Below are 25,874 nucleotides of genomic sequence, written 5' to 3' on the forward strand. Positions count from 1 at the left end.
TCAAATCGTAAATAAATTGGATCAAAATTATGATGATTCAATTTCGATTTATTTATTAAACGAATTGAAATTTTAAGATTAAAATTCAATTAGTTTATTAAATGAATATTCAGATTAATTCATTTTATTCGTTTAGTAAAATTAATGAACGAATTGAATCGAATCTGGATCCATTTACAATTCATTTATCCTATAAAGAATCAAATTGAATATGAATTCATTTACATAAATATAATTAATAAATAAAAATTGAGCAAAATAAAATATAAAAATAAAAAACTTAACTTCCTAATTAAAAAATCAATAATGAGTCAAAAAACCTAAAATTATAATAGTAAACTCTCTCTTAAGCGTTAATTAGTTGAGAATGTGCTTGAATTAAATAATTAAATATTTAAGCTCTTATTTGTTTTATTTTCTTTATTTATTATTTTATTTTGAAATATTCATTTTCATTAATTCATTATTGATTATAATAACTTGTTGATTATTAACTCATTTCGAGTTTACAATAATTTAACAAAAAATTAAAAAAACTTAATAAATATTACAACTTAATTCCTATACAAATTCAATTTAAATTTAATTGATAACATATTAATTTATAATTTAAAATAATGTGAATAATAAAAATTCAACTCAATTGAAATACAGTAAAATATAATTAGATTTAATGTTACTCAATTCAATTACATTTATTGAAAGAATATATTAGTGTAATTAAATTAAAATTAAACCATAAAATTATATGCATGTTTTTTGTGAGCCTTTTCACTTGTCGTACTTTGGCCCGTCCCAAATCATATTTAAGACTAGCCCAGTCCATGTGCATGTAGTTCCTTACCGCATGTCTTGTCGAAACGTGTATGTCCCATGCCTGAATATGTATACATAAGATGTATATCTAAGATGATTCGTGCCTGGATTATACTATGAAAAAGTATAGATACTATTTCTAGTTTATGATAATTCTATATATTTTATGAGAATTGCAATCGACTGATTTTCACTATAAAATCATTTTTATTTCAACAATTATAACTTTTGATTTGGTAATTCTATTTTATTTGTATTTTTGCTACTGCTATTGATCTTGGATGTCATGAAGAAGTAATTAAGCTACTGCCACCTATCCCTACTCTTTGGTAGGTATAAGTTATACATGGTTCATGTAGGTATAAGTTATACATGGTTCAAGCAGTAGTTTGTGATCAATTTATTTTTGTGTGTTAATTTTTGTTGATTGTGGAATCTTTTGTGATTTCTCTTTCTCTTTGGGTGCAATTGACAAATCATCTCACTCCACACTGCTCTTCTCTTGGCTTTTATATCCAAATTGTTTTTGCTATTGATATTTCTTCTTATGTTTTTGCTTCTTCAATGATTATGATCACATGCTGATTTCTACGGAGGCTTTTATTGTTTAAGCTGCTAGTGCTATTTTTTCCTTGCGGTTGTAGTACATTTGATGTCACCAGTACGATAATTTGGATTTTATTTGCTTGTATACAGTTTAAACTCCACAAATACTTATAATATTATCACGGTACTAGTCATTGTAACAAAACGTCTTTCGCTGCACAAAACAATCTTTGCACAAGAGAACGAACGGTAGTTGAAATTTCAATTTTTGTCGACATGTGTTGTGCTTGAGATAGAGGCATAGAGCATCCTATGTAGGACATGCTAAAAGTAAAGCTACACATGTTTTTACCAAAAAAGTGATGTGAGATAGGCTAACCCATTATGTTGGATATACAGGCCAGTAAAGAATGTAAATTTAGGCAGGTAACTAGAGACTAAATTTTTTTGTCCATTATTGTATTAAAATTTTCGTTTGTTGGTACCTTAGAGAAATCCTCACTTTATTATAATGATGATCTCGTCATTGGAAAATTAGTCATATATATATAGAGAGAGAAAGAGTTCTTCTCCAATGAGTACATCTTTACTTTATTCTAGTGAGAATGTTACCAAAATACAAAAGATACATATTTCAACACAGTGGGAGACTGATTGTGTGCGTGTTTATATATATATAAATTCTTAAGTGCGAGCACCTCATTTTTCTCCTAATGCCAACATGCTATTAAGTCATTGTTTAATATAATTAGTTTTTAATACATTATAAAGAGATTTGGTTTAATAATAATATGTCCACACTAACTTTATTAAACTACACAAGTTAATAGTGTGTCCGTATGAAAAAAAAAAAGACTCGCATAAGAAAATGACTCTCTCTTTCTATATACATATATATATATATATATATATATATATATATATATATATAAGATTTATTAGTATTTGTCTCGTACTACAAAAATATTATAACGTAGTATTAAAAAAAGAATCCACTTCAAATTTTTTTTTTTAAAACTAAATTTTGAATTTGCCATCAATATAGTTCAAACTTCAAAGATAATATGCTAAACATAAAGATAATAAGTTCTAACTTGTAACAATCCACTAATTCGTGAAAAACCGCATCCGCATTATTATATATGGCAGGGATCCGTGTAAGAGAATTACAAATTATATGTGTATTTGTGATTTCATTAAAATACAGGTTGCCCCTACACCAAATAAATAGTATTGCCACTCCGTTGCCTCACTAAAACCCCCAATGCACTTGAACCCTAATTCGTCAAACTCGCCATGGCTTCTCCTCTCAGTCTCTGTCTCTCTTTGCACTCTACTCCAAAACCCTTAACCTCTAAATTCACCCCACGTCTGCCTTCCCTCTTCAGATCAACAGCCACGTTCCCAAACCCTATACCCAAAACCGCCATCACTGCCGCCAAAAACTCGACGACTCCGGCAACCGACCGCATAATCTCTGCCGCCGCCTACACTCTCCCCTTCTTCAACTCCCTCCAGTACGGCCGCTACCTCTTCATGCAATTCCCCAATCTGGGTCTCCTCTTCGACCCAGTACTCCCCTTATTGTCCCTCTATAGATCCGTCCCTTTCGCCAGCTTCGTCGCTTTCTTCGCGTTCTATCTGGGCGTCGTCAGAAACCCTAGTCTCAGCCACTACGTGAGGTTTAATACGATGCAGGCGCTCGCTTTGGACGTTCTTTTGGTGGTGCCCTCGCTCTTGACCCGGATTTTTAACCCGGGTCGGGCCGGCATCGGGTTCAAGTTGATGATTTGGGGGCATAATGCGATTTTTATTTTTACTTGTTTTTGTTTTGTTTATGGTTTTGTTTCTTCTTTGTTGGGAAAGACTCCGTACTTGCCGTTTATTGCTGATGCCGCCGGTAGGCAAGTTTAGGCTGTACCTTGCTGTTGCTTTTTTTTTTCTTTTAATGCCATTTTGGAAACAACGTACAACCCGTTGAAGCGTGACGTACCTATGGTTCATGCCATTCAGCAATACGTTTTAATTACCTGACACTTAGTGGTTGAAGCATGGCCTATATAAGCTGAAGCAAAAGGAACGGGGCATTTGGGCTTTCTTATTTTATTTTTTTTGGGTGTTATAGATTAATGTCATTTTCTTTTGTGTAAATTTTTTGAAGGTAATACAAAAATAACAACATTATTGAGGGAATAACTTATTTGTTGCCTTGAGAAAATTTTAGAAGCTGGAATTGGTTGCTTTTCGTTCAATGTGTATATAAGTTAAGATTGCTAGAATTTCCCGAATCCCCGTCGGCATTTGGATCACAGTCCATTGGAAACAAAATCCGCAACCTAAGAGGAGATGTTGAATTAGGATTTTAAAAATTTAAGTAATTAAAACTTAATGCAATTTAAACAAAGTAACTAAATTTGAAGGAAATAAAATAATGTGTAATGAAAAATAAAAAGATAGGGTAAGAGAGAGCTGGTTCGGTTAATTGTGTTTACATCCACGCTTTTGAACTTATTAGGCTTGAGGGTTTCACTAAGTGAGTTTTCAAGGCTTCAACTAAGTAAGCTTTCAAGGCTTCAACAATGCTTATAAATGACTTTTAATGTGTCAATGGACTTTTACATAAAAAGATTATCTCTAATTTCTTAATCTAAGTGTATCCCAACACCTTGATTTTACAAAAAGGATTACAAATAAATTTTCCTTACACAATGTGTTTGATTACAAATGAAAGCCCAATGTGTGAATGAATTAAATGAATACACAAATTTTAAACTTAGATTGTAGATGAATGCTCAATGATAACAGTAGTTGTCAAATTCTCATTTGAATTTGATTAAGTCATTTTAAAGTTGGAGCAGAAAACTAACCGTTATTGACTTTCTAGTGCTAATCAGCTTGCCGTTTATGCTAACCAGTTTGCTGCTTGATGTTACCGTTATAGTAAAAAATTTGAATTTCTGCATAACCGGTTTGCTGCTTCTCATTATCCAGTTAGCCATTTTTATTTGAGAGAGATTTTGCCTGCTAATCGATTTGCTGCTTCTGAATCTGGTTAGCCGTTTTGATTCAAGAGAGCATCTCTTTGATAACCGATTTCCTGCTTCTGAATATGGTTATCCGTTTTGATTCCAGAAAGTTACTGTCTCTTAACCGAGTTATCGTTTATTTTATCTAGTTATCCGGTTAATTCTAGAAATACATTTTTGTTTCAAACATACTCATTTTCTTGTTTTATAAGATTATAAAGTGTAATTCATTATTTATCAAAAACATGTGATTTGTTATTAACTTATTATCAAAATCAACATTTTATAGCCATATAGGCTAACAGGTACAAAGAATTTTATTTCAATTTATTATTTAGATCGGGATTTGAGATTCAAATTTGTCTTGATTCATTGTTCCAACAAGATTCTAGACATTTGAAAATCTCAATTGGAAGTATAAATGTCTTGAAATTAGGGTTTTAGAAATGTATGACAAGTCGGTTTAATAAATTATATAAATCTAATGTGTCGGTTGTATATGTATGATAAGTTGTCATGATAAATAATAAATATGACATGTTCATTATAGGCATATAATATGTTGTTCATGATAGAATTTATAGCATATGATAGAAAATTCATATCATCTGAAACAATTCAGGATCTAGATGGGGACATGATTAAGTCGCATTTTTGTTTCAATTTATTATTCGGGACTTTTTTTTAATCCAAATAATCAATTAGGACATAATCAAGATCGGTAAATTTAAGCTCATCCTGTCCATTGCCAATCCTAATACAAATATTAAAATATTTTATAAAGGAATTCCAAAAATTGATACTAAGAAATTATTTGATAAAACCATAATATCAACAATACCTTTTATGAAGCCTTACTTGTAACAAAATGCACACAACAAGCATCATTATAGCCTACAATTTGGTTTAAAAAGCTAACTTTGTGTGATACAAATTTGTAAGTCATTATATATTTTTTCCCTGAAAAAGAAAAATGCCTCAAATGATGGAGCCGTTTTTATCTCTCAACATATTAATTGTAATTTTTAACAGATTTTTAATCTTAATTTACTTTCACTAAATTTCATCATTAAATCCTTTTAAATAAAATTACTTGAAATCAATTTTTTTTAAATATTAGAATATTAATTTATCACAATATTTATCTAATAACACACTACTAAATTTTTTTAATCATAAAAGTCCAACAAAATGATTTTTAATTAATTTTATTTGATTGGCTGTGTGAGATTAATTTAAATTTATTCTGAAAAAAAAAAAGACAAAAATTTATTGTCTTCGCAGCATTTTCTCAGCTCTTCACTTATAATTTATATGACAGAAGAATAAAACTGGAACAGTTTTATTCATTCAAGAAAAACGAAATTGAATAAATAGCAGTTCAGTCATTTCAATAGGGGTATGTGACATCTTATTGAAACAAATGGAAAGCTGTGTAAGGAATTATAAAACCTTAAGGACTTATATGTTATTTTACCTACTTCATTCTTTAATTGCATCTTTTAAACGCTTCTCCATTTTCAACTTCCAGGATTTTACCCCCTCCATTTTGAAAGACAGAGAAGAAATCTTCGCTTTCACATATACACAATTTGGTGAGCACTTTCTGATCATGTAAGATTTTACTCTGTTTGAATCACAAAGTTCTTAATGTTCTATTAAATTTTTACTGAAAGCAATTATGATATATCATCTGGGTTTTTCATTTTTGTTTTATGAAGTGCTTTTAGCGATTGGGTATAGTTAAGAACTTAAAAGCTGAAGGGGTATAGTTAAGTGCTTTTCTAAAAGCTAGCAAAGCAATAGCTTTTTGGACAGAGAAAGCATTTACTAAGAAGCTCCTTTCAAGTGCTTGTCTAAAATTCACTCCCAACAATTTTTTGTTTATATAGTGTTTTTTCTTTTTTTGAGCCGATAATAGAAAATGGAGAGGACTTTTAAGAGTCACAAAAGAACTCCGAAAAAGACTATTAGTGGCTTTGATTCGTATTATTGGTTGCGTTAGCAATATGTTGTGCCTCATTCAGATAATTTCTTCATAACAGATGATTTGTTGAAGATATCAGAAATTCAGAGTTTTAGGAGGCTTCTATTTACTGAGCATAAGTTTCTATCCTGGATATGTTTGTTTGATGAAGATATTGGTGAATAAAGTTTTGGTGCTTGGCTTTCTGGTCTTGGAAATACTATAGATTAGTCCAATGTGAGTTTGTTTTGGCATAATGGCACTAACATTGACTAGAAAGATATTAGTGCGTGGCTGCTTTCTTAAGAGCAGCTATCCTTTGCGATTCTTTGTGACTTCAGCTGCTCGGAAAACTGTGTTTGTTAGCAATAGTTTTGGAAAGTTTCGAGTATCATATGTGTTATGTGCCTATAGTCATCTGTTGAATCTTCAGTGCTTTTGTTCTAGTAGTGTTCAGCAGGAAAAATTATCTTGGGAAGGTTCTTCTCGTGAAGTTCTTCTGAGAAAGCTTGAATCTGCATCAAAAAATCATCAAGCGGGTGAAGCATGGGAAACTTTTAATGATTTTCAAAGATTGCATGGTATCCCTGAGCGTCATGTTGTGAATAGGTTCATTATTGATTTGTGTTATTCGGCTGAGCCTCACTGGCTACAGAAAGCATGTGATTTAGTTTTAAAAATCCAAAAAGGAAAAGCAGATTTACTTCAGCTTGATCTCCTTGCTAAGCTGTCCCTGTCTTTAGCAAGAGCTCAAATGCCTGTTCCTGCTTCAATGATACTTAGACTGATGCTTGGGAGAGAGAATCTACCTCGCAGTGATTTGCTGTCGTTGGTTTTTGTGCATATGGTGAAGACAGAAATTGGGACATGTCTTGCATCTAATTTCTTGATTCAGTTATGTGATGTTTTCCTACATCTATCTGCTGAGAAAAGTAATGGTGCTGAGCTGATCAAACCTGATACAATGATCTTTAACCTTGTGCTTCATGCTTGTGTGAGATTTGGATCATCTCTTAAAGGCCAACATATTATGGAACTTATGTCACAAACTGGTGTTGTTGCTGATGCCCACTCAATCATTATTCTTGCGCAGATTCATGAAATGAATTGCCAGAGGGATGAGCTGAAAAAATTTAAATGTTACATTGATCAATTATCGACCCCTTTTGCTCATCATTACCAGCAGTTCTATGAAAGTTTGTTAAGCTTGCATTTTAAGTTCGACGACATTGATGCTGCTGGTGAGCTTATATTGGACATGAATAGATATCGGGAGCCTCTTCCTAATCCAAAACTTAGGCAAGATGCACAAAAGCCTTACCTTATTTCAATAGGATCTCCAAATCTCAGGTGCGGATTGAAGTTACAGATTATGCCAGAGCTGCTGGAGAAGGATTCTATCCTCAAGATGGAAGGTAAGCAAGAGCTTGTCCTCTTCAGAAATGGTAAACTTCTTCATAGTAACAGGGCTATGGCAAAACTCATTAATGGATACAAAAAACATGGCAAAAATTCTGAGCTCTCAGGGCTGTTACTTAGCATTAAAAAGGAGCATCATTCATTTGGAGAATCCACTTTGTGTTCTGATGTGATTGATGCATTAATCCAATTAGGTTTTTTGGAGGCTGCTCATGACATTTTGGATGACATGGAATTTGCTGGGCATCCCATGGATTCTACTACATATAAGTCGCTTCTGACAGCTTATTACAAAGTAAAGATGTTTAGAGAGGCTGAGGCACTATTAAAACAGATGAGGAAGAGTTGTTTGGTTCAGAATTTGTCTTGTGAGATGATTGTCTCAGAAAGATTTTCTGAAGTAGCAGATAAAAGTGCTTCATTTACAGACACATCATCTTTGATGGATAAATCAGATTTAGCCGAGTCCTTGATTCAGGAGATGAGAGAGGAGGCAGCGCTTTCTATGATATACAAATTAAATTCTTCTATTTACTTTTTTTGCAAGGGAAAAATGATTGGGGATGCTTTGAAGATATATCGGAGAATGCAAGAGATGAAAATCCGACCGACAGTTGAAACTTTTTATTATTTGGTATATGGATATTCTTCTTTAGAAATGTATCGTGATATTACAATCTTGTGGGGAGATATTAAGAGGAACATTGAGAGTGGAGTTTTGGCAGTTAGCAGGGACCTATACGAGACCTTACTACTGAACTTTCTTCAAGGTGGTTACTTTGAGAGAGTGATGGAGGTCATTGGCTACATGAAAAAGCAGAATATGTATGTAGATAAGTTGATGTATAAAAGTGAGTTCTTAAAGCATCATAAGCATCTCTATAGAAGGTTAAAAGTATCAAATGCCAGAACCGAGGCTCAAAGCAAGAGGCTTGTGAACGTTCAGGCATTTAGGAAATGGGCTGGCATTGATTAAAGTTCCTTGTAAGTATTCCTGTATAAAGGGGATTTGAATTGAAAGTTCTTACTGACCTAGTCTTGCAAGTGACCATCTTGGACTTGCCTACGTTACATTTTTTTTTTTTGCTGCTGTACGTGAGGGTGTATGATTTGGATTGTGTTGTGCCAATGTAAGAAGAGCTCAAGATCAAGCTAAAGATGTAACCTTCACTATTCCCAAAGTGAAGGAAAGCACAAAAATTAATTTAAGGTGCTCAATCTTTCTAGTTGGTAATATGACTTTTATAAATGTTTGCTGCACCATCAGCCTGTCTGGTGAGGGTGCCTTACTGTTGCATCTAGTACTTTGTTATATTCTCTATAAAAAAAAAAATTGTTGAAAACAGGGACTTTGTATCGTAGTTGTTGATTTCATGTACAAGTTTGCTACAATTTTCTTCTTTGGTTTCATAGTGAGGAGTTTGCATCTATTTGCCTATAAACTGATAATTATGTGTGTTTCAAGTTCCATTATTCATTTATTTGCCCCTCCTGTCGTGCATAAGTGGCTGATAGTTTTGTCGTCAAGAAATGTGGCTACTGGTTGCAGAGGTTAGTATTAATTTTGGTGGAGATATAGTGTGTATGCTTTGGCTAGAAGTACTCACGGCATTAAGGCACAGTTAAATGAAGAAGAAAGTATGAGATTGACTAACGTAAGCTGTTAGGGACAAACCTGTAAATCCGTGTCTTACCTTCTCTCTGTTTTAATTCAAAAAATGGGCCAGAAGGCAAGAATTTAAATGATCTAAATTGTTGGCAGCAAATCTTGATTTTATTTCTCTCCTCCCCGTTTTCTTAACTTTTTCTTTTCTTGTCTTCCTGCTCATGGCTGTATGACGCTGGGAACAAGGCCGGCTTTAAAGTATACGAGGCCTTGGGTAAAATTTTGTTGTGGGACTTTTTTTATTTTATAATTTTAATACTTAAAGAAATATAAAAGACTAAAAAAATCATTCGGCTTTTAACTTTTGAATTTTAATAGTAATAAAAATTATCTTAAAAATTTTCAAAAACCAAACCTAAAAAAATAACTAAGAAGATATCTTTTTTACTTCCATTAAAATTATTACAAAAATAAACAAACAAATAAATAAAAACAATATTATTTTCAAATAGAATATTTAGAATAGCCGAAAGTTGAGATAATGAATTGATTATGAAATAATAGATATGCACTTTATACTTTAAGAAACTAATTTTTTTATTTTTTACATGAATTAATGAATGTAATAATTCTCTTTGTAAAAAAAAAAGAGCAAGAAATCTATTTATTTATTGATTTTTATATTATATTACAAGGTTTTAATGGTAATTAAAAGGAATATTAAAAGTCAAAGAATTTAATTTTTTTAGGAAACTTAAAAGGTAAAAAATTAATTTTTTTGAAAAAACTAATAATGAATGAACTAATAGCTAAACAATTTTATTAATTATCTCTTGAACATTAAGGTTACCAAATATTGATTTTCTATAAAAAAAAAAAAATAATTCTTAGTTGTGGTATAACTGTTAATTATAAAGATGTCTAATAGGCTTGTCTACAATACATAATTAAAAAAAAGGATATTTATTAATTAAAGAACTATTAAGAAATACTAAAAAAAAATGAGGCCTTCAAAAAATATAGGGCCTTAGGCAATCGCCTTGTTCGCCTATACTTAAAGCCACCCTGGCTAGGAAAATAATAATAGTGGTTACGCTTCTGAAATGGTGACCAATGAGCAGCGTAATTTGATTAGTAACTCGGTGAACTGTTGTGTATGGTTTGAAGACATGACGACCATTTGTCAGCAGTATCAGATTTCCAGGCTCTTGTTTGTTGTTCAAGTACAACTGGTCTAAATTTTACTTGCAATGATTCTTATTAATATTGTTATGGTGTAATAAAATTAGTTTTTGCCATGCGGGCTGCTGCTGCTAGTTAAACTACTGAGATTGAGTTAAAAGTTAGCTTAAGGGGTGGAATAAAAGCGCAGTATTTGTAAACTCCGTGTTGATATTTGTATACAGAGAGGTTGAAGAAGAACTACCAATGTCAAAATTTTGTCACACCCATCACTACCACAGCTGCATGTTGCAACCATCATAATTGCCCTGAGTTCCTCGCCTGGATATTTGTTTAGATAGGACTCCGACAATTCATGCTCAATGGCGAAAGGTTAAGAGGCAATGATGCAGTGATTTGTTAAGTATCAAAAGTGATGCTTTTTATCAAAAGTGTGGAAATAAAAGAAAAAAATTTCAATATTTATTTTTTTAAAAAAAATTATTAGCTATGTACACCATGTTGTGCTTTTTCAAGAGCTATTTTCTCCTGTGTTTCATGAAGGGATGAATATATATTGAAATATGAAAGTAAAAAGATTAAACAATATCAAGTACCATACTAATATTGGTATTGCGTTTGGATATGCATGTTCCTTGGCTGATTCTTATTGCATATGTTGATTTCTGTACTAGCAGGAGGACACATACCGATCATCGGCGATATCGGAGTCTCTTGAAGTTAAAGTGTAACTGCAGCATCCCTCGTTCAAAAGTGCACTTGAATCCTTGCTTAGAACTATACTCCCATTCTCTGTTAACAATTCCGAACGCTATGTCTTCGTAAGGAGGTCCTGCATGGAACCTTATGATGCAAGTCTGGCTGCCAGTGCTCTCAGTGTCCTCCTCGAAACTGTAAGTAGGTGCTTTCGTCTTGAGACTAAAGTCTGGGTAAAAGATGTTGAATTTGTATCCTTGTACCGTTTTTTGGAGGAGGGTTTTCACGGTCGTAGTGAGTTCGATTGTATTTGTTCCATTCATATCCAGTGCGTACATGATTCAGATACTTTGGTTTTCTTGGCCGGTGTTTATCGTGCCAGAAACATTCCTGTGAGTCTAGTGTCACTTCTGCGCTGGAATCTAGTATTAGGTCACCCTCTTCCATGGCTGCCATTGCAATTTTTTCTGATGCTGATGATGCCATTGCTTGCTTGCTTGCTTGATGATTGTTTCAACAATACTGTGTCTGAATTAAGCAATCTGATGATATGATGCGAGTTAGAATGAAAATAAAGGCACTGTATTTATAGTGGGGCGCAATCCAAAACAAAAGAGGAAAACTTAAGGTTTATTTGTATGAATTAAGCAATCTGATCATATGATGCGAGTTAGAATGAAAATAAAGGCACTGTATTTATAGTGGGGCGCAATCCAAAACAAAAGAGGAAAACTTAAGGTTTATTTGTATGAATTAAGCAATCTGATGATATGATGCGAGTTAGAATGAAAATAAAGGCACTGTATTTATAGTGGGGCACAATCCAAAACAAAAGAGGAAAACTTAAATGTTTATTTGTATGAAAATAGAAATTCTATTCCGAAACTGATAAGGAAACTTTAATTTACTTAAACAAATACCAAGGATTGGAGCATGTGGAAAAGTTGCATTATGATAATCCTCAATGAACCAGGATATTAAAAAATTAATTGCCAATCATAATTTGCTGTAGCTATAATGAGAGATATACTCATTTTTGTGGATAAGGGTTGAAGTCACGCTTATGCAGTATGGAATAAATTTTCTTCTAAATTCTATGTTACAATATTTTGGTCCTGCCATTATAGAGTTAATCAATGCAAGATCCTAGTATTATGTTGACTGATATAAATAATTTTACGAGTCATAAAATTGATATTCTAATAAATTAGGATTACATTAGTGCTTGGAGTATGACTCTTCGATAAATTGAGATTATCTTATAATTCTTTCACTTGGAGGAATTATTCACCTCACCAATTTTTTTTTTGAAAATAATTTTTAGAAGATGCTTGGGTTTTACCTAAATTAGAGAGAGCTCTGTCCTATTTATCACCAACACATCTAACAATTTATATACCCAGGCTAGGCTCGGTCTTTTATGCAATGTTAATTTTCTTCATTTCTTTCCATATTTGTCGTTTTACTATAAGTTTCCACAATTCTACCTTTCTTCTGCACTTGAATCATGCTTTCAAATTAATTCCTTTTCATATTTGTCATTGTTTCAGGGTTCAAAAGCGCATGCTAATATATCGTAACAAGTCCAAAAATTCATTAATAATCGATAATATATGTAAGTTATCAATTGAATCAGTGCATTATTTTTTCAAACCATATCTAGGCAACTGAGATTTAATCAAATACACTTTTGATAACATACTAAGAAATCATAAATTCTTCTATAAATATGTCATTATTCTATGAATTAATTTCAGTTTACCCCTTCATAAAATGACAGAACTCAATTTACTCTTTAAACTCTTGAAAACATTAAGCCACCCCCATTTATCATTAAGAAAATAAAAACTTTGAAATCAAAAGTTTGATGAAGAATTTGGTCAATGCAACCCTCAATTTCCCAAATCTTTAGAATGATAAATGGGGATGCATTGATACTTTTAATAGTTTGAGGGCAATTAAAAGTATGTCAATTTATGAAGGAAAAAAATTAAAATTTATTGTTGATATAAAATTTTTAAAATCACGCTTTATGAAAAGTTGCGTGTCTTATGCCATGAATAAATTATCAAAGTATTGATATACTCTAATAAAATTCGAATACGAATCCTTGGCTTTTCTTTTTTTCTTTTGGTCGAAACGGTCAAAAATTAATTATAAATTCCACACATTTTATATTTTATTGAAGAAAAATAATATTTGACTTGAAATTCCGTTAAACCAAAATTTATCATTATTTTTTTGGGTCTAGGTGGTGGCTGAGCGATGGCCTAACACTCAATCTAGGTAATGGGTCATCACTGAGGAGATGTGATGGGTGATGGGCTATCACTCAATTTTGAATTGATTTTAGCATAAAACATTAATTTTAGAGTGTCGCTACTAGTAATCCCTAAAAGTCCTCTTAAAAACCCTTTTCTTTAAACATTCATTTAAATATTCAAAAAATTTGTAATTTCTTTTAACACTCCATTTAATATAAAAAATAACTTAATTTACCTATTCATAAGCAACTCCATTTATAAACAAGATATAAAATTCTTTTCCAGGTGTGTCGTTAAAAAAATAATAATAAATACAAAAACACTAATGGGAACTTGTTTGTCTGCTTAACAATTTACTACTGCCAAATCTTCACTGCTTCAATTATCACCACAAGTCCATTTGTAACCCAAGTCGATAGAGATCAGCTTTCATGGCATGAACTTCAAACTCAAAATTTTAAGACGCCATGATATAGATTGATAATTAACTGTTTTACTGATCTTGTAAGCAGTCAAGTCATTAAAGGAATTGAGCTTCCATAATAATTAAGGGTCAACACGTTGGTCATCTCAAAAGCCTATAAATTCATCCGGCTAGCCCGTTCTTATGTCACATCATCAACTGACCATTGTTTTTTGATAAGGTAAATATTTGTTTCTCTATTCTTCATCAGCCTATTTCCAGCTGATTGCAGGCTTCTTAGCGATCATATAATATTTTCTTTCATTTCTGAGCACTCAGTAAACTTCCAACATGGATGCTGTATCATTGGGGTCATCTAAGTACACGTAACAGAGCTATTTGCAGACATTAACGATTTGTATTGCCAATGATGAATTTAACAATCTTATTCTCTACACAGCACTTAAATAAATTAAACTAATTAATTTTACCGAAAGTAATAAATTGCAGAAAATAAAGCACGCTTGTATCTTTTACGTGGTTTAAAAACTTTCATAAATCTACGAGCCACATTCAACAGCAATTCGCTGAGGGTAGATAGATCACAACCAGCTGGACTTGAACAACTTAAGGCACCCTCTTACAAAATTACCATAAATTATATACATTTGTTGAAATCAATCTTACCTGAGATATCATTATCACTGAGATAAAATCTTCTTCAAACGGAGTAATTAGAAAAGTTTTTCTACAATTTCTCCAGTAAAGAGAATGTCATCTAATTTTTAAGCACGGCAAGCTTCTCAAGGTAAAATTTCTAGAGAGTACATGACCTTGCATGTTGTTGTTTGATAATAAAAATAACTCAAAATTAAGGCAAACGATCATTAAGTGATCAGGAATTTTACTAGTCTATTGACTATTAGAGAAAGCCCTGACTTCCCTATTCGTTCATATAACCAGACAAAGAGGGAATGCCACCGTTGAAGGAATTTCTAGAAAATAAAAACTAACATCAATACTTCCAAGTTATATGCGTTGTGAATCGGCAATTATAATTTTCTTATTTCGGAGCAAGTTATACATGTAATATAATGAGGATTCTAGTATATGTTGTAAGTTGAACAACTCTGTTTCGAAATGGCCTGAAAAACAATACCAAATAATTGAATCCCACGTAATTTACATATATACATATAAAACCGTGCAATTGAAGTTTTATCTTCTTATATACTTACTCTTTAAAGGCAAAAGTGATACCAAGCGCTACTCTCGTCACATGGCCACACCTTAAAAAACCCTAGTACCAGCAAAATCAAACTGCAAGAGTTCAATTAAGTTTTTGTTCATATAATAACCCAATGAATCAAAATCCATTGGTGAAGGAGGATGAATACAGAATTTTCCGGGTCCTGGTGAAAACTCCAATCATAAAATTGAGGTGAAATCTGCGAGAGTAGATTATCACCCTATCCATATTTGAGGAAGTATCCCCAGTAATGATGTATGGTGTACTTGAATTCACTCGCACAATTTTCATCTTCATCTCATCTTTTACTTGAAGTAGTAATGACAACGTACAACCACCAAGAACAATAACTTGTTATTTAAACTTTTAACTTGTGTCCACTTCATCCTTGTTGAATCAAACTTGTAACCATATACCTAAATGGTATATCAACTCAAATTTTGCTAGTAATTATTGTCACCTGAGTCAATTAAGTAATCAGTAATTACCAAGTATTTTTCATCATCGCATTGAGGGTACGGAAGCAATTTTCACTGTTTCATAGCAGCCTTAAAATTTAACCCAACCAATGCTAATTGAGCATGCTAATGGAAATATTTTCCACCATTTCTGAGCAACGTAACACGATAACATTAGAGTCAATGTTATATTTACTATATTGTTAAGCTAATTTATGGATTTACATTGTCTCTCTTATTGGAGAAGGATTAGGATTTAGTAGCTACTAATATAACTACTTTTATTATCATAAACTTTCAGACATTTCATTAATAATATTTTAAATACCCAAAATTCCTAAAATAAAAAAATCCTAAACTCTTTTGAGACCTTTCTATATCAAGCCTCCTCCCAATCGATATCATCTCCTTCTCCGTCCTCTTTCCGTTTTCACTTCATGCCCACTTGGCGATTAGAAGATACACCAAAAAGACCATCAAGCACAGGTTCCTGTTGATTCTTAGCAGCTTCTTCTAATTCTTGTTGTTTCTTCGTAAGAGCAGCATTATACTCCTTAATATACTCATTTCGTAAACTTGTTTTATCATCTTCAGCATTTGACTCCTGCTTAACCTCTCCACATTGTTCCATTGTAAGGTTCATTTCTTTTTTGATCATCCAAGGAGGTAAGACTTTCGGAGATGTACTGTCGGGTTTCTGATTTGATATCCACTTGCTTGCCTTAGCCACCAGAAAAGGCAACTTCAAGCTTTGTGTCTCCAAGAATTGGCATTGTTGTCCAGCCATATCCCTGAGAAGATTTTTTTGGATCATTGGAACTAGAATCTCCATTAGCAGCACGTCTAGCTCGGACTTCCCATGCTTCAAGTTTAGTGAACCAATTATAAGAAGCCACGTATCAATAATAGTTAAATAATTAAAAAAAAGAGTTCATTTTGTTTCCAGCTAAACTCATCCACAAAGGGCACAAAGCCACAAATTAAGAAGCCACGAACTGGATTTGGATTTAACTAGATAAGATTATCTATTCAAAATTTTGTTCTTTGGTTATATAAAAAAAGGTTAATTAGACTAATTCTCTCTTTAGTATTAAGATGTTGTAATTTTTTAAGCTATAGCAGTGGAAAAAAGTTGTAATAATGAAAAATAATTTTGACAAAATAATAAAGATATTATATATTTTTCATCATACAATTGTCGGATCAAATAAACTTAACTTCTAATTCACAGTAGTTGATATTTACCAAACACTTTTGTAGCTACATTGCCCAACCTCTAGGCCTAAATTAGTATTTCGAACGTTTAAAATGTTTGGATTAAGTTAAATTTTTTAGGGTTTGATTTGTTATTACTTAATGTAGCTCTAAGCTTGTAGGGTTTTGATTAAGGTTATTTTTCAATGCATGAAGAGAGAAAAATCAAAATCCAAATCATATTTTGAATGTTGTAAAGACATATGAAAGCCATGTATCCCATTTTCATAGTATATTTTGTCTCTTTTATCGAACCTTGATGCACGATAACATTCTATTATAGATAATTAAGAAGAATTGGACAAGACAGAATTAAAAAAGTAAAAAGAGGCATTGCTAATAAAAGAAAAAAATGGCAAAAAAAATATAGAACAAATTAGTTTTTAAGCAATGTAACGCTTAATAAGTTTTCGGAGGAGGTATTGCTATTCTGTAAATTGTAGATTTTGAGAGACAAACGACTATGTCTAATGATCAAAGACAATTTTTTTGTTCATTTAAAAAAAAAATTACAAGCACAAGAATTGAGAGATCAATTTATACAATGGTAATTTTGACCTTCAATGGGGTTTATTAACAAAATAACACATTTTAAGAAATTATAATGGGGGCATATTTAAAACTTGAGTGTTATCACAGAAAATTTGGGGGAAATATCAGCGTTCTCTCCTTTAACACTAACGACTACTGGTCTCTGGTCATATTAGAGTCCTGAATTTTGATTGTCATGTGCTCTATAATCATTTTAAGTACTTAATTTTGCTGAATTGGAATTACTGTAGATTGGGAGGAATTGAATAACAAAAAGTTATTTACAGAAGCATTCTCAGGATTAATTGTTTCGGAATTAGGGAGTTCAAATTCTGTTGGGAATGATTTTATATTTCGCCAGGAGATTGCCAATTTTCCTCCTACTGTAATCAATATATAACATTTATCCATATTGTTTATAGTAGCCAATAACCCCTCTAATAGTATAAGTTTACAATATTGTCCTTATTTTCAAATACACTTTTATTTATATTTATTGTAGATTAAATAAATCACATGAATGGAAATTAAAATGAAAAATTAAGTATTAAAAACAAGAAATATATGTTTTGAAGTGAAAAAATTAACAATAATTTTTTTGTACTTTTTTATTTTGTAAACATTTTCTTATAATAAATATTTTATAATATTTTAAAATTAAAAGTAAAAAGTACAAGAAAATATTTTATTATTAATTTTTTCCCATCAAAACATATATTTCTTGCTTTTAATACTTAATTTTTTTATTTTAATTTCCATTCATATGATTTATTTAATCTAAAATAAATATGAATAAAAGTGTATTTGAAAATAAGAGTAATATTATAAACTTATATTGTCAGGGGGGTTATTGGCTATTATAAAAACAGTAAGAGTGTGAATGGTATATATTGATTATAATAGGGAGTAAATTGGTAATCTCCCTATTTCACCACATCTCAGGATCTTGGCAATGAGGCAGCCAATTGGCTATCTAAGTTAGCTTTGATGAATTCTGATGGTATATATTGATTATAGTACTTGGATTTATTTATCGTAAAAAGACTTGCTCTCTTTGTTTATTGAAATATTTTATTTAAAAAAAAGTACGACAAAAACTGACCAAATGTGGATTAAAAAAAAAAGGAAAAAGGACACTGAGACCCCCAACGTTTAAATAAGGGACACAAAACTCCTTAATGTTTTAAAAAAGACACTGAGACCCCCATTGTTTAACAGAAATCGTTTCGTTAAATCATTACAAGGTTAATACCGTAATTGCAGATTAATAACAAGTGAATTGACTAAAAACCCACACACACATGACACGCACAAACAAACCACACACACACTGCTTCCAGACAAATCCTTTAACACACACACTCACGGTTTGCCTTGCCGAAAACTGTTGGGGCTGCCGGAAGTTGCTGGAACTGCTCGCGCTACCAGAAGCTGCTGGAACTTCTGCTCGTGCGTCGATCGAGACCGCGTCTGGTTGCCGGAACTGCTCGTGATCGAGGAAGCTGCTGGAACTGCTCGCGTTTGGCTGCTAGAACTGCTCGCGTTTGGCTGATGCTTGTGCTCGCGTTTGGCTGCTGCTCTTGCTTGTGGAATCTCGCGTTTGGCTGCTGGAACTGCTCGCGTTTGGCTGCTGCTTGTGCTCGCGTTTGGTTGCTGCTCTTGCTTGTAGAATCTCGCGTTTGGCTGCTGGAACTGCTCGCGTTTGGTTATTTGTGCTTAGTTTATGTCTGTTAGTTTTGTTTGTGTATGGAGATTATTTCATCAGTTCAAAGGGCTTCAAATAATTTGATTTTCCTTATTGTTTCTTACTTACTATTTGTGAGGCAATATCATCACTCAATGGAGCCCAAAAATTTGTTCCCCTCGCTATCCAGGGCGGTATTTGTATTTGTGCTGTACTTGGACGTCGGGGACTACATTGTTTCAAAATGTAAACTGCAATTTTCTTTCCAAAATTACATTTTCTTTTCTTTGTTTGAAGAAAAAAAGCCTGCCATAAAAAATTTGATGAATCAGATCCCGATCCTGATCCTGATGTAAAAATAAATTTATTTAGTTTGAAGAGAAAATTTGACAAAAATTAAATGGAAAAATTGGGTAATGAAGGTATATTCGTAATTTTATTAATAATATAGGAATAAATTAGACAATGAACAATTATTTTTTAATATACTATAAGGGTATAATGGTAATTGCACTTTAAAATTATAATTTCTGTTAAAAGAAATAGTTTCTGTTAACCAATGAGAGTATGAGTGTCTTTTTTGAAACATTAGGGGGTTTTGTGTCCCTTATTCAAACATTGAGGGTCTCTATGTCATTTTCTCAAAAAAAAAAAAGACTTTTCCAATAATTGGAGGTAGATTTACTGAATTTGGCAGAATGGTGTTGTGCAAATTTTAATGTACTCGCAAGCGCATGAATCTATTGTAGTATAGACTAATGGTGACGAGTGTCGATCCCACGAGGAGGTGGATTTTAATTGTGTGTAGAATTAATTTTGTAAATGGGTGATTGGATTTGTGGTGGAAATGATTTGGAATATGCTAAAACTTAAATTAAAATGGCGAGAATAAATTCTAAAGTTGGAATTGAAATGACGAGAATAAATTGAAGAGAATTCTATTAAAATGACGTACTTGGGTATCTGGATCCGTATCAACATGCATCATGGGCTAAATAATCCTTATTAATGCCAATTAAATCATGAGGGGGGAATCCACACCTCATGAACCACGCTCTAATCAATATGGTGCTAAGGGCTTATCGTGCCAAATAATAATAACCTTATACTAGAGAGCTGGTGTAACCAAGGCGGTATCTAGACAAGATTATTATTATTTGTCGACGAGAATTCAAAACATCCACAAAAACTAGAGGGGAAGAGAAAATAAATTTACCAAATTAAGCCCATGACACATGTTGAGACTTCACCTTCAACCCAAGCTTGAAAGAAAATTAGCTACTCATAATTGAACTAGGGGCAAAATGAGAATTTATTAAAATACGAAGAAAGTACAAGATGGAGAGGGAGTTACAGAAAATGGATCCCAAAAATGAATTCAGAGATATCAAATTAGGGGGGGGGGGGGGGGGGGCCCCCTTTTTATAGATACATGAAGTAAATTATGGCAATCGGATTAAAAACAGTTTGGACGCTCAGGATTGCGCCACGTCATCAGTCAATAGTCCACGGTTTGACCACGCGGATGAACAGTAACACGGTTTGACCCGGATGAACAGTAACGCGGTTTGGTTGAAAATAATCCTGTGTGATGCATGCACCGTACGCGAGATTTTTCGTCCACTGATATGCTGCCACGTCACCATCAACAGTACATAAGAATTTTAGTCCAACAGGATCGTGACACCTCATCAGTCAATGCCACATCATCGGTCAATGCCACGTCATTGGTCCGTCTATGTGAACAGTGCTGTAAACAGTAACGTATACAGTACCGTATACGTGAATAGTACCGTACATGTGAATAGTGTCATTTTTCCTTTTATGCTCCTTCTAAGGTTTTCGACCGTCCTGAGTTCAAAAGTAATGTCCGTTTTGCCGTCTGATCTTTCCTTTATTTTGAAATGACTATAATGCCCCTAAAATACATAAATTACTTAATTAAAATAAAACACACGTAATTAAATCACAAGAATGTTAAAAACATAAAAGTAAGGGTTGTTAGTAAGACTTGAAATGTAAAATGATGGTTTTCTCCTTTATAAATATGCATTTTCTAACACTCAACACACCCCCCAACCAGCTTATTGCTAGTCCCTAGCAAATAAAGTGAAAACAAAATTCAAATTCAAAATGGTTTTTTTTTTGAAACACTCGTATTTATTCAATCAGATGAATGATAGCAATCAAATAAAAGTATAAGCATTATCTCCAGTCTAAAGAAATATCACACCCATATTAACCATCCACATGAATCAGCCCAGTAGACTTTGTTATAGTTACTTTCAAGAATGACATGTCAAACCCCAAAATCTCACTGGAAGTAGTGACACTCTCACAAATAAATTAAACCCAATAAAAATAGTCACTTCAATGAATGGTAATTGAGAGAGAAAATAATAAAGAAGTGATATCACATGCTCTCACCAAGATGAAATAAACATGCCCTCAGCTTAGAAATAATATGATCTCAAGTCAAACAAAAATGCTAGTCAACCCACTTTATTTATCTTTTTTTTTTTATGCATCACTACATCTTTTTAGCTTATATAACTAGCTTCTACTTCAAACTATAGTTCCCTAAAATCAAGAAGGACTTTTATTAGGACGTAACGTAGGCTAGGGACATGGCTAACAAAGAAGGGAAATAAGGAAAACAAAGTATATGTTTGAGAAAAATGTAGCGATTTTTTTTTTTAAGAAGATGCGAGGTGGATTTCACCTATTGTTGTTATTTTTATTCTTTTGAAACAACAACTTTTGTTTTGTTTTGTTTTTTTTTTGTTTTTTTTTATTTGGCATAACTTCACTGAACAAAAAATTATTTACATTTTCTCAAACATAAATAGGTGATGGAACTTATAAGGCATCGGGTAATACTCCAAATCAGAGTGGGTCAAGATGATAAGTTGACAAAGAAAAAATATATATTTTTTTTAAAGGCTCAAAAGGGTTAACTATGGATATTTAATAAAAAGGATGGCTAGAAAGGCTCAAACGGATCAAAGATGGCCTTTCTATCGTCTTTTAGGGCTCTAAATAATCATCCATATCTACTAGTTAGATAGGCCTCCAAATGTAGCAACACACATTTTTTTTTCTTTTTTTTCTTATTTTTTTAATTTTACAATTTTTTTTTAAGGGTTAACTCAAAAGAAATATAGAGATCGTGTATACAATAATAAACTGTTAAGCTGTATAAAGAATGAGCAAAAGGGTTACTCTCCAAGAAAAATGATAGGCTCAAAAACTCACTTGGTACTTATTATGACATGTTCATTCCTTCAAGCAACTCATATTTATCTCCAACATCAACATGTAGAGTAGCAAACATAATGTAACATCACTTAAGACCAAAGATAATACAAATACTAAAATTTGAAATTAATCATGTCATCTAATGTTAAAAATAACCACACAATTTTTTTTTTAAACAACATTCTACCCCCCAACCTATTCTAAACATAAAAGAAAAATATGCATGCAGAAATGTGAAAATGATATAGAAAAATTAATTAGAAAAGTTATACTTAAAATGATAGAAAAAGAAAATGATTTTTTTTTTTAAAGAAGATGCGTTTCTAGAGGCACTACACTCCATATTCAGCCATCTTCGACTCAAAAGTTGGAAAATGTATATTTATAGAGGAGAAAATAAAAAGAAGAAGAAAAATAAACATAAAAACAGAATAAAGAAAAAGAAAAAGTCTGAATTTTTTTTAAACGGTGAAGATGCGTTTCTAGAGTCACTACACTCCATATTTAGCCATCTTCAACACAAAAAGTTAGCAACAGTTAGTTTCTACAACAAAAAATTAGTAAAAACTTAACCAAAATTCTATAATTGTCGACTATTCCCTCCCCCCAACCAGAACGAAACATTGTCCTCAATGTTTGAAAGGAAAGAAGTAGAGTTTAGAAGACATCACCTGGGTGGTGCAACACAGAAAACAATATTTACAAGCGGAGAGTTAAATCTAATTTGTACTTCTTACTGCGGCTACTGTTACCATCATTATTTGGATGCTCCAACACAAAGGTCCAGGGGTCTGGCTCTGGTCTATAAGCTTGTAACATATCAAGTAGCTCATTAGCAGTGTGAGCACAAATAAAGAGTTTTTTCGCATTAGAGGGAATGAAATAGTTTTTTATTGCATGGTTAAGAAATGCGATAAAGCCATCATAAAAGTTATTGACATTTAACAAACCGATGGGTTTCTGGTGGATGTGCAGATGGGCCCAAGATGCTAGTGTGATAAGTGCCTCTAGTGTTGCAAGATCTCCTGGAAGGAAAATAAAAGCATCAGCATGATTAAGCATTTCAGTTATTCTTTCTTGCATACCTGAGACGACTAACTCTTCTCCAGTTGATGAGTCAGACGAACTGCCCAAAGGTTTTAGGGCTCTTGGGATGATGCCTAACACTTGGCTGCCTCTGATAAAAGCTGCTTCTGAGACCATTTTTGATAACCCTCGATTACCTTCTCCATACACCAAGTGTAATTTTCTCGCTGCTATGCTGCGACCAAGATCTATGGCTGCCTCAACGAACTCTTTATGTTTGCCATATGTAAATCCAGAAAGCACACAAATGTTCTTGAATTGTCTATTTGGAGTAGCTGCCATTGGGATACTTTTCAAAAAATAATTTGTGAGTGCTTGACAAAAAAAATCACATTTAAGAGTCTTGGTGACAATGGGTCACAGTTGTGTATGAGGTAACATGTCAGTGTCAAATAACGCGTAAAGCAAGTGGCTCGCGAGTCAAAAAGGAAACAGTAAAAAGGAAAAAGCAAACAGTAATAAAATTATTAAGGACAATAATACACACAATAAAACAATAGTGAAATAAAATAACAGTAAAGTGAAAGGATATTTATAGGTAGTTGCGACTGTGGCTCACATCTTCCTCTGGTTTTACGTCCAGAAACGGCTTGAACGCCCTCTATGGGTCGAGGATAGGCTTCCTATCCAGTTTTCTTATAAACTGGCAAACATGGTCGTTTATAGTCAAATTCCCGAGACTATATTGTGCATGCTCTTTCTGGAATAATGGCCATAACTGGAGAATCGCTCCTTGCACATATCCACTGGGATGCGTTTCAAGAGACAAAAGGATATCATCTAATGACTCCTAATTCAAGCCATCCCTAATGAATTGAATCTTATCTTCCCTGTTATCAGACACCATTCCTAAAGAACATGGGTTTTTATTGCAACTCATTCTGGCACACTTATGACAAGCAACAGAAATTCTTCGAGCTCGTCGTTTTCTTGCATAATTTCCTTTACCACAACCAGGCATGTATGCAATAAATTTTGGAGGTAACTCACATGCCGATCGTACTTTAGCCTCGATTAACCAACGAATGTCAGCAAGTATGTTATTCCTCATGAGTAATCGCATGCGTTCGGACCGAGCTTTATAGATCGTAAAGAGGGCATTCTGAGGAAGTGAAGGGAATCGCTTGTGAAGCTTCGCTAGAATCTCGTTTCTGTCCATACTTTCGCCTCAGAATATCAGTTATTATGGGAAACTGAAGTAACCAACTTGATTGTCACAGAGTACCGTTATCCGCCACTTCACCGGGGTAACAAACTAAAGCACACAAATAGAAAAACAAATTAAAACACACAAAGAAAATTAAAATCGTCCTCTTATTGAATTTACCTCAAGCTCCAACTGGATGTCGTAAACACTTCTCTCAATGTCTCTGAGTTGGCGTTCTAAACCCTCAACATAGGCTACTAACTCTGGTGGTTGTAGAGCCCAAATGCGTTGTGTTTTACAAAATTGAATCTGCCTTTTGAGATGAGTTTTGACATGTTGAAGTGGTTTAAGAATGTTCAGAAGGAACGGTCTAAGTATGAGACTCATGATTAAAAATGATAAGAGAAAACTTAATGGTAAAATAAACAAACTTATGCAAAAACAATTTCAATTAGCAAAAGAATAATAATAAAAAGAAATAAAGAAAAATCAAATCAACGAAAAGAAAAAAAAATCAATTCAAATTTGGTGGGTCACTCAAATTTATTTCGGTGTCTTCTTCATGTGGTTGGTATTCTAGATATGGCTTTAATCTTTGACCATTAACTTTAAACGTGACACCGTTATTTGGGTCCTTAATTTCAATTGCATCATGTGGAAAAATAGTATGAACAATAAATGGGCCAGACCAACGAGAGCGTAACTTACCTGGGAATAGGTGCAAGCGAGAATTGAATAAAAGCACTTTCTGACCTGGAGTGAACGATTTTCTCATAATTTGCTTATCATGGAAGACTTTCATTCGTTGCTTGTAAATCTTGGCATTTTCGTATGCATCATTGCGAATTTCTTCAAGTTCTGCTAGCTGTAATCTTCTTTCTGAGCTGGCTTGCTGCATGTCAAAATTGAATTTCTTGATGGCCCAATACGCACGATGCTCGAGTTCCACAGGTAGGTGGCAAGCTTTTCCATACACTAGCCTGTAGGGTGACATCCCAATCGGGGTCTTGAAAGCCGTTCTATATACCCATAAGGCATCATCAAGTCTTAATGACCAATCTTTTATATCCGGCCTCACCGTCTTTTCTAATATGTGCTTTATTTCTCGATTGGAAATCTCAACTTGGCCACTGGTTTGCAGATGATACGGGGTCGCCACTTTGTGTGTGATTGAATACTTTGTCAAAAGAGCCTTGAATGCTTTGTTACAAAAGTGGGCACCACCATCACTGATTATCGCTCGAGGGAATCCAAAGCGTGAAACAATGTTGCTTTTCAAAAAT

At 33.0% G+C, this 25,874-nt stretch overlaps 2 protein-coding genes and 1 non-coding gene across 5 annotated transcripts; all 3 read left to right on the top strand.

The window, feature by feature from the left end:
• Positions 1 to 2,573: 2,573 nt before the first annotated feature.
• On the top strand, positions 2,574 to 3,558 carry LOC102630959 (protein TIC 20-II, chloroplastic). The gene has a single exon (XM_006480389.4). The coding sequence runs from the start codon at positions 2,659 to 2,661 to the stop codon at positions 3,274 to 3,276; it is 618 nt and encodes a 205-aa protein (XP_006480452.1). The 5' UTR covers positions 2,574 to 2,658; the 3' UTR covers positions 3,277 to 3,558.
• A 2,295-nt stretch (positions 3,559 to 5,853) lies between these two features.
• Positions 5,854 to 9,118, top strand: LOC102630251 (pentatricopeptide repeat-containing protein At4g17616). Of its 3 annotated transcripts, none has more exons than XM_006480386.4 (2): positions 5,854 to 5,983; positions 6,434 to 9,118. In XM_006480386.4, the coding sequence occupies exon 2, from the start codon at positions 6,611 to 6,613 to the stop codon at positions 8,747 to 8,749; it is 2,139 nt and encodes a 712-aa protein (XP_006480449.1). In that variant the 5' UTR covers positions 5,854 to 5,983; positions 6,434 to 6,610; the 3' UTR covers positions 8,750 to 9,118. The 3 variants fall into 3 exon arrangements, with proteins under 3 accessions (XP_006480449.1, XP_006480450.1, XP_006480451.1); XM_006480387.4 differs by having other exon boundaries at positions 5,877 to 6,002; XM_006480388.4 differs by having other exon boundaries at positions 5,906 to 7,769; positions 7,968 to 9,118.
• A 10,068-nt stretch (positions 9,119 to 19,186) lies between these two features.
• Positions 19,187 to 19,337, top strand: LOC112498700 (small nucleolar RNA snoR136). Its single transcript, XR_003066119.1, has one exon. It is a non-coding gene; the product is annotated as a small nucleolar RNA snoR136 (small nucleolar RNA).
• Positions 19,338 to 25,874: the final 6,537 nt, after the last annotated feature.

Source organism: Citrus sinensis, chromosome 6 (genome assembly GCF_022201045.2).
Source record: "Citrus sinensis cultivar Valencia sweet orange chromosome 6, DVS_A1.0, whole genome shotgun sequence".
Lineage (NCBI taxonomy): Eukaryota > Viridiplantae > Streptophyta > Magnoliopsida > Sapindales > Rutaceae > Citrus > Citrus sinensis.

Coding starts and splice junctions, on each gene's coding strand:
- LOC102630251 (XM_006480386.4), top strand. CDS start 6,611: ATGGCACTAACATTGACTAGAAAGATATTAGTGCGTGGCTGCTTTCTT.
- LOC102630959 (XM_006480389.4), top strand. CDS start 2,659: ATGGCTTCTCCTCTCAGTCTCTGTCTCTCTTTGCACTCTACTCCAAAA.